General features: G+C 34.8%; 1 protein-coding gene across 2 annotated transcripts in view; it reads left to right on the top strand.

The window, feature by feature from the left end:
- dennd1b (DENN/MADD domain containing 1B) overlaps positions 1–10,094 on the top strand; it is a 147,225-nt gene that overhangs the window by 109,980 nt on the left and 27,151 nt on the right. For both annotated transcript variants that reach the window (XM_051094710.1, XM_051094711.1), the window contains 3 exons: positions 3,488–3,589; positions 7,362–7,452; positions 9,403–9,443. In XM_051094710.1, coding sequence (XP_050950667.1) covers positions 3,488–3,589; positions 7,362–7,452; positions 9,403–9,443 — 234 coding nt within the window. The remainder of the gene's footprint in view (positions 1–3,487; positions 3,590–7,361; positions 7,453–9,402; positions 9,444–10,094) is intronic.

The raw sequence follows: 10,094 nt of genomic DNA, 5'->3' as shown, positions 1-10,094 counted from the left end.
TAGTAAATTTATTTAAAAAATGGTATTTAAATAATTCATTTAAATACAACAACATGTGTTAAAATGGGACTCATTCATGAAACTTGGGTAAATATATAGTCATTCTGTGCATAAAACAACCCAAACTCATCTTTGGATTCACAAATGCTTCATAAACATCAGATTTGACAGTTAAACTTGTATAATATTATGCAAATAATATTTGTAAGCGTGTAAAATATTATTATGACAGTGCATTAAAATTGAGTGTCATCAGTTTTCACAAAAAAACAAAAAGACACAATGTTTTACGCGCTATTTACACGTGGTAGGGAGAAGGTGTAGATTTCTTGCATACCAACTAACATATTGAAATTATGAATATTTTCATTAAAAAAAAAAAAATATGAAAGTTTGTGTTTCATGAATGAGGCCCAATGATTTTACAGTCGATTTACATAGAAACAGGCAAACAATTGTTAAAATTGTTTTAAAAAAATTTCTTCGTTAAAATATTCAAAATGTGATTTATGTAGGAATAGTTTTACAAATTGTGATTTACAAATAAACAAATTTCTTAAATTATTTCTAGAAAACAGTCTTACATAAGTGGTCACACTCAGTTTAATGCAACAATTTATAAAAGAATGATTTACAAATAATATACGAAGTTGTTATTTGAAAATTGTTCGTAAAACTATACTTGCATAAATAGTCGGATGCAGTTCAATGCAACAATTTAATACGACTTGATTAGAAATAGTTTTGCAAACAGTTTATACAGAAACAGCCTTTTTTTCTGTGGAAAATTATTAAAACCGTTCTTAGATAAATTAAAATTGTTCATAAAACTATACTGGCATAAATAGTCGCATGCAGTTTGATCAGCTTGATTAGAAATATTTTCGCAGTTTATACAGAAACAACTGTTTATTTTTTTCCTGTGGAAAATTATTGAAACAATTCTTAGATAAATGAAAATTGTTTGTAAAACTACACTTGCATAGATAGTCACATGCAGTTCAGTGTGACAGTTTAATACAGCTTGATTAGAAATAGTTTTGCAAACAGTTTATACGGAAGCAAACTTATTTTTTAATTATTAAAACCATTCGTAGACTTTTTTTTTTTTGTTGTAAAACTATACTTAAATAGTCACATGCAATTCAATGCAGCAATTTGAGGCAACTTGCTTAAAAATAGTTCTGCAGTCAGTTTATACAGAAACAGCTGTTTTTTTTTTTTTCTGTGAAAACATATTAAAACCCTTCTTAGATAAATGAATATTGTTTCTATTATACTTGCATAAATAGTCGCATACAGTTTGATGTGACAATTTAATACAGCTTGATTAGAAATAGTTTTGTGAACAGTTTATACAGAAACAACCGTTTTTTTACTTCAGTGAAAAATTAAAACCATTCAAAATTATTTTTTTTTACAACTATACTTGCATAAATAGCCACATGCAATTCAATGTGGTAATTTAATGCGATTTAAAAATTAAAAATAGTTTTGTGAACCGTTTATACAGAAACAGCCTTTTTTGTGCAAATTATTAAAATCATTCGTAGATAAATGAAAATTGTTTGTAAAACATAAATATTTGCATGCAATTCAATGTGACAATTAAAACCATTTGATTAGATATAGTTTTAGAAATAGTTCACGTAATTCAGTGTGATAATCCACTGTAAGTAGGAATGGTTTTTGAATGATTCACATAAGCATGTTAAGTTTCTGTGAAAATTAAAAGTGAAAAGTAAATTTATTTAAAAAATGGCATTTAAAGAATTCATTTAAATACAACAACATGTGTAAAAATGGGACTCATTCATGAAACTTAATATGAAGTAATTTTATGCATAAAACAACACAAACTCATCTCCAGATTCACAAACGCTTTGTGAACATCAGATTTGATGGTTAAAAATATTATTATGTAAATAATATTTGTAAACTTGTAAAGTATTATTATGGCGGTGCATTAAAATTGAGTGCCTTCAATTGGTTATTTTATTAAATTATTTTCATAATTTTTTTTTAATGAAAGTTTACGTGTTTCATGAACAAGGCTCAATTATTTTACAGTCTATTTACATAGAAACATGCAAACAATTGTTAAAATTGTTTTTGGAAAAGTATTCTTCGCTAAAATAGTCAAAATGCGATTTATGTAGGAATAGTTTTACGAATTGTGATTTACAAAGAAACAGCAGCACAATTTTCCTTAAATTATTTCTAGAAAACTTTCTTACATAAGTGGACACACTAAATTTAATGCAACAATTTATATAGAAATGATTTGCAAATAGTTTACGTAGAAACAAACAAGCAAAATTTAATTGAAAATTGCACGTAAAACTATACTTGCATAAATAGTCTCAGGCAACGTGATTAGAAATAGTGTTGCAAACAGTTTTTATAGAAACAACCGTTTTTTTGGGGGGGTTTGTTTTGGTTGTTTGTTTTTTTTTTTAATTATTATTAAAACCATTCATAGACACAATTTAAAAAAAAATCAATCTATAATTGCATAAATAGTCACATGCAATTCAGTCTGACAATTTTATTCAATTTGTTTAGAAATAGTTTTTCTAACAGTTTATACAGAAACATTTTTTTTTGGTGAAAAATTATTAAAATCATTATTAGATAAATGAAAATTGTTTGTAAAACTATACTTGCATAAATAGTCGCATGCAATTCAATGTGACAATGCAGTACAACTTGCCTAGGAAAAGTTTTACGACCCGTTTGTATAGAAATGACGAACAAAGTTCTGTGAAGATTATTCTTAAAACCATTCTTCAGTTGCATTCAATGCGACAGTACAGTCCTGTTTTTATATTTATTGTTTTACTAAAAAGTACAGAGGAAAAAAAAAACTGAACAAATTTCTGAGAAAAAATGTTAAAATCATTCTTGCATTTATAATTGCATTCAGTAGAGCAATGCAATACAGTAGGAAAAGTTTTGCATACACAGCCAAAATGAATTGTTCTCAAAACCATTCTTGCATTCAAAACTTGCATTCACTGCCACATTCACTGTGTCAGTGCTGTACAATTTATATAACTTTATAGATAGATACATAGATCCAAAAAGAACAAATTTCTGTAAAAATAATTCTTTAAACCATTCTTAGTCACTTTCAAAATGACAATAAAGTAAATTTATAAACAATTCGCACTGAAATCTGTTTTCAACCCCACAAGCCCACAGGATCTCATATCTTCTCCCATTGACGCATGCAGATGAAGTGTGGGCTCCCAACAAGTCTTAGTTCTCTCCTGGCAACTATTTTTTTTTTTTTTGTATTCCGTTCATGCGACTCGGGGAGAAATTGAAATGATGTAATTGATTGCAACGGGTGATGATGATAAACAAGCGAGCGCAGTCAAACAAAACATCTGTCTGCGAGTCTCGGATGAAGCAGCGCCGTTTGCAGCCGTTTTAGCCAGTAGCGCATTGTCTATAGTCATTAAAGCAAGTTTCTCATCCCCAGGGAGAGCCAATCACCTTCTGCGAGAAGAGCTTCGTGGCGCACCGCTCCAGCACCATGAGAAGTTTCCTTGAGATGGCCGTGAACCTGCAACTCTTCAAGCAGGTAGAGTGGAAACGAGCGGAAGCGGTTTTCCGCCTCAACCATAAATTACTCAAAACCACATTTGCAATGTTCCTCTTTTAGGCTTTTAGTTGACAAGTGTGTAATTTTTTTTTTTGTATAGATACGCCTTCAACATATTGCACAGTAACTCATAGGGAATCTTACTTACATGCTCCCTACAGCTCTATTTATAGTTATGATATTGAGTCTCTTTCCTTCCCCCTCCGCGAAAGTCTTAATTTATACCCGGAATGAACAGTTGCGCATTTAATCACATCTCCGTCTTGATGCACCATCCGCCTAACGTTCCCTCCAAAACCCAGATAGTGACCAGCAGTTCAAAGACATCTCCACCTCCCGCCCGTGCAGTAGCTCCGGGAGAGGCCTTATCTCCAACTTGGCCGTACTGCAAAAGGCCAGCACCGCTGTGCCCCGTTCTGACCATGAACCACATCCGCTTGGAGGCCAGCCCTGCCTAGAAACGAGTAGAGGCTGCCTGCCAAGAGATTGCGGGGGAAGTCTGTCAACGACGACCTGCTTTCTGTCTCCTAACTCCCCCCCTTCCACGTCTTCCAGCGCCTGATGCTAACTCACTATCACCCTGCCAACAAGAGAGAGCTCGAAGCGCTCTGGCATCTCCCCATTTCCCTGTCTGCACTGGTCCGGTTAACCGGTTCTTCCTCCAGACTCTCATCACTACCCCCTCGACACGTTCAGATGCAGCGCTTTTGTTTTTTTCAATGCGGTGTAGTTGCGTTCAGCAAATTTAGTTGCTTGGAAACCTTTCCCCAGCTAGCGATGCTGCATTTTGTTCATGTCGTAATAAAATGTGAACATCACAAAGCTTTCATTACACATTATATAAGAAGTGGCAGAAATGTGCTTTGACTTCGGTGGACCCCATTTCGCGACCCTATTTTTTGGGACTCTGATGTGTTACTATGAGTCCTTATTATTTGGGGTGTAACATGTAAGGTTACATAATAATATGGTTGGAATCAGGGTTTCGAAAATTAATGGCAAAAATACAGAAGTGAAAATGGACCAATCAGAGGCACTTAGATAATTCGGCAGGCAGAGGTGTTTAGATTATTCAGTACTGAAAACATGCCAATCAAAGGCAAAAATGCACCAATCAGAGGCACTTAGATTAGTCAGCACTGAAAATGGACCAATCAGAGACGAAACATGCCAATCAGAAGAGCTTAAATTAGTCAGATTGTCAAAGCTGAAAACGCATCGAATCAGAAGCACTTAGATTAGTCAGAGCTAAAAATGCTAAAATCAAAGACGAAAATGCACCAATCAGAGACGCTTAGATTAGTTAGTGCTGAAAACGGGCCAATCAGAGACACTTAGATTAGTCAGCACTGAAAACGGGCCAATCAGAAGTATTTCGTTTAGTCAGCTCTGAAAAAGGCCAATCAGAGGCGGTTCGATTAGTTAGTGCTGAAAACAGGCCAATCAGAGGCGCTTAGATTAATGAGCACTGAAAGCAGGCCAATCAGAGGCGCTTAGATTAGTCAGCACTGAAAACGGGCCAATCAGAAGTATTTCGTTTAGTCAGCACTGAAAACAAGCCAATCCGAGGCGCTTGGATTAGTCAGCACTGAAAATGGGCCAATCAGAGGCGGTTCGATTAGTTAGTGCTGAAAACAGGCCAATCAGAGGCGCTTAGATTAATGAGCACTGAAAGCAGGCCAATCAGAGGCGCTTGGATTAGTCAGCACTGAAAATGGGCCAATCCGAGGCGCTTAGATTAGTTAGTGCTGAAAATGGGCCGATCAGAGGCGCTTGGATTAGTCAGCACCAGAAACACACCAATCAGAGGCACTTAGTCAGCACTGAAAACAGGCCAATCAGAAGTGAATTAGTCAGCACTGAAAACAGGCCAATCAGAAGTGTTTCAATTAGTCAGCTCTGAAAAAGGCCAATCAGAGGCGTTTAGATTAGTCAGCTCTGAAAACGGGCCAATCAGAGGCGCTTAGATTAGTCAACACTGAAAACAGGCCAATCAAAAGTGTTTTGATTAGTTAGCTCTGTAAAAAGACCAATCAGAGGCGCTTCAATTAATCAATGCTGAAAACGCACCAATCAGAGACGCTTAGATTAGTCAGCCCTGAAAACGGGCCAATCAGAATTATTTCGTTTAGTCAGCTCTGAAAAAGGCCAATCAGAGATGCTTAGATTAGTCAACACTGAAAACAGGCCAATCAAAAGTGTTTTGATTAGTTACCTCTGTAAAAAGACCAATCAGAGGTGCTTCGATTAATCAATGCTGAAAACGCACCAATCAGAGATGCTTAGATTAGTCAGCACTGAAAACAGACCAATCAGAGGTGCTTAGATTAGTCAGCATTGAAAATGCACCAATCAGAGGCGAAAATCAGAAAAGCTTAAATTAGTCCGATTATCAACGCTGAAAACGCGTCGAATCAAAAGCACTTAGATTAATCAGAGCTGAAAACACACCAATAAGAGGTGAAAATGCGCTTAGATTAGTCAGCGCTGAAAACGGGCCAATCAGAATTATTTCGATTAGTCAGCACTGAAAACGGGCCAATCAGAAGTATTTCGTTTAGTTTATAATAATTATTATTAGATGAGCAGTAGTCTACAATAATGATTTTTCATGACACTGCAATTTGTTTTTTTTTTATTTTAATGGTACAAGATTGTCCTATGTAAATTTATGTGATAAACAAGTTAGGTAAACGTAATCTCAAAGCCTAATAAAAAAAAGTAATCTTATTATATTACCTAAAATGTGTGATGTAATAGATTACTTTACTAGCTACAATTTTTGCCATGTAATTTGGAATCAGTAACGGATTACAATTCGGAAGTTATCTACCCAGCATTGTTTACAATGCAGTTACCCTGAACATACCATCTTAAAACGTTTTTTTCTACATTAATATAACATAAAAAAGCACTGTTTTAGTAAAAAAACGACACTAACTCCTTCAAGTGTTTGTTCTTAGATACCCGTCTTTAAATGTCCCCCAAACAAGCAGATAGGTAGAAGCAGTGTCCAATTAATGGAACGAAAGTGTGTCTGTAACCAGATACTGAAGGATGATGTTTCGGATAGGTGTTAATTTGACCTGATCATGTGCTCTAATTGGGCTGTAGGGTGGCTGAGGCTGAACCCTGTGGTCTCATCACTCATTAAAAAGATTGTAATGAAGTTACCCTGTAGCAGAGTCCAATGAAAAGTGCTGAGCCCTAGAGATGTCCTTACCCTGTTACTGGGACACCTGAGACCTGTTCTGGCCCAGCGTTGCTACAGTGGGCCTATTAAATGAATGTTTTCAAAAAGTGGTTTGTTAGTGATGTTCACTACAGTGAGCATCACTATTGCTCCACTTAAAGTAAAACCCCTTACCCTTTCAGTATTAAATGTTGACATGTCACCATTCTGTGCTACAAACATATTTAGTTCAGAAAAATATATATATATACATTTTTAGAAAATATGTATTTTTGTATATTTAGTTTTTCATACTTTTGAAAATAAAACGCCATAGGCCCACTTTTAATTGGCATATTTATTAGATCCCTTTTATGTTGTCTCTGTGACAAGAGAGGAAATTAAACTTCCCAAAAGGCATTGCTCACACAACATTTTCCTTTGCCATGTTAATCCATCACCTGATGTAAATTACACACAGTGACCACGTCTGGAGCAGTCTAGATGGAATTGTTTTGGTGTTGTTCTCCATCCCCCTTCTTCCTTAATAACCTGTGATACTTTAATTTATGGCGGCAGTTCATTGAAGGCAGACTGGCCAAATTAAACGCAGGAAGGGGCTTTAGAGACGTCTATGAAGAGGAGATCACAGAGGGGGGCTTCTGTAGAAGTGAGTGCCACCTCTTCATCTTTCAATGAGTGAAAACACACTTGTATGACTTTTACTCTCAGGAAACAGTAACTACAATAAAATGAAAATTCTGTCATTTATTACTCACCCTCATGTCGTTCTAAACAAGTAAGACCTTCATTCATCTTCAGAGCACAAATAAAGATATTTTTAATGAAATCCGAGAGCTTTCTGACCCTGCATAGACAGCAACTATAACTTTCAAGGCCCTGAAAGGTAGTAAGGACATCGTTAAAATAGTCCATGTGACATCGGTTCAACCTTAATATTATAAAGCTACGAGAATACTTGTGTGCAAAGAAAACAAAAAAATGACTTTGTCTAACAATTCTTTTTTTGATGTGTGTTTGCAAGAGTACCACAGCAGTTAGTTGCTGTCTATGCAGGGTCAGAAAGCTCTCAGATTTCATCAAAAATGTTAATTTGTGTTCTGAAGATGAACAAAGGTCTTACGGGTTTGGAACGGCATGAGGGTGAGTAATTAAAGACAGAATTTTCATTTTTGGGAAAACTAACCCTTTAATAAAAATAGCCAAAAATGAAATTCTGCATTATTTACTAATTTTCTGGCTTTCTTCTGTGGAATACAAAAATGAGGAATAATAAAAAAGGTCGAGACTACTCCTTTCCATACAGATAAAGTAGAATTAACTAGTTGTAAAGCTCTAAAATGAAAAAAAAAAAAAAAAAAAAAAAAAAAGCTCCATAAGAGATTTTAATTTCAAATTTGTTATGTAATAGTTTTTTAGTAAACAAAGGAGCTGGTTGACAAAGTCTTAGATTTGTTTTTATTTTATTTATTTAAAAAGTGTCAGATGTGTCAAAGGTTATTTATCATTTGTGGCACTATGAATTATAATAAAAAATGAAATATACTGTATTTTTGAGTATACATACGGTGACATTTGTTACGACAAACATTAATAAAATATTATGATCAAAAATACAGTAAAAATAGTAGTATTGTGAAATTATTATTACTATGTAAAATAACTTTCGAATATATTCTAAAATGTAATTCAGAAATGTGATTGTAAAGCTGCATTTTGGACTACTTTGTCAGATGATCCTTTTATTCTTATGCTAATTTGGTGCTAAAAAAAGCTTACTATTTTCATTTCAGGATTGCTTAAGTAATAGACAGTTCAAACTATAACATTTTGGAAATAGACATATTTTGTACCACTGTTTTACTGTCACTTTTAATCAGTTTAACGGATCCTTCATTTAAAAAAAATAGATAAATAAATGTGTGTGTGTGTGTGTGTGTATGTATTGTATACTGTATATTATACATTATATATATGTGTATTATACAAGAATATTATGGGTTCTATCGACAGCACGTGTGGCATAATGTTAATTATACCATCTATATTTCAGAATTGTGACCAAAACCAGTCGTAAGGTCAATTTGAAAATCATGAAATCTGAGTAAATAAGTTTCCAATGATGTATGATTTGTTAGGATAGGACAATATTTGGCTGAGATACAACTATTTGACATTCTGGAATCTGGGGGTGCAAAATCAAAATATTGAGAAAATCTTGAAAATCAAAATATTGAGAAAAGTAATATGCACTGATAAGAACTTCATTTGGACAACTTTTAAAAGTTAAGTTGTCCAAATAAAGTTTGTAGCAGTGCGTGTTACTTATTAAAAAATTAAGTTTTGATAAATTTATGGTAGGACATTTACAAAAAATCTTTATGGAACATCATCTTTACTTAACATCAATGATTTTTGTAATAAAAAAAAATTGAATTTTGTCCTATGCAATGTATTTTTGGCTATTGCTACAAATATACCCTTGCTACTTAAGACTGGTTTGTGGTCCAGGGTCACATATAATCTCATGTATTTTTTCTGAATAATATTTCATTCTGAATTTAATATTAACACTCCCATGCGGCACTGTTTTTTTTAGGTAATTCGAGGTCTTATCAGCAGTGGATTCACACCAAGATGGTAAGCAGCAGACAATTATTCGATTTTCTGCTCATAATCTTAATGTTAATTTCGGCTGAATAATTAAGCCCAAAGCAGCTGAGCGCTGTTATAATTTCCTCTTAGTTATGAGGTGATGAAACATATCCAGTTGAGCGAATCGCTTGAAAGCGAAGATGCGATGCCAGGGAAGATGGTGAAAACTGTGGCGTGGGACAGTTAAGATGTTGAGACAGGCTTGATATGATGTGACAGCCAGTCATCGGAGATGACACGAGACTTCTGGCAGGAAACACAGCCATTACTCGATAGATTGAACAAAAGAAAAGCCCTCTTTTCTTCTCTCCTTCCCTCTGCTGTCTTCCTCTCACCTCTCTCCGCGCTGTCTCTCGTGCCTGTTTTCTTTTCGACTGTCTCTTTGCGTTCTCTCCCTCCCTTCTATCCGTCAACCGGAGCCGAATTAGTTCTCTGGAGTGCCTTTTTCAAAAGGTTTTGTGTAAAGTTCACATCCTTTGACTGACACAAATCCATAAGAAAGGGCCGCCGCGCCATCATGTCGGTCAAGGCTTTGGGATGTAAACTCGGCAGCATTCGCCGCATTTCAGAGGTTTAGCGTGTTAGCCTTGCAGCAGTCATCTGGTAAAGACCGAGATGAAATCAGACAAGAACATT

Source organism: Labeo rohita, chromosome 22 (genome assembly GCF_022985175.1).
Source record: "Labeo rohita strain BAU-BD-2019 chromosome 22, IGBB_LRoh.1.0, whole genome shotgun sequence".
In the NCBI taxonomy this organism is placed as follows: Eukaryota; Metazoa; Chordata; class Actinopteri; order Cypriniformes; family Cyprinidae; genus Labeo; species Labeo rohita.
The sequence above is the reverse complement of the archived record's forward strand: the minus strand, read 5'-3'. Positions and strand labels throughout refer to the sequence as shown.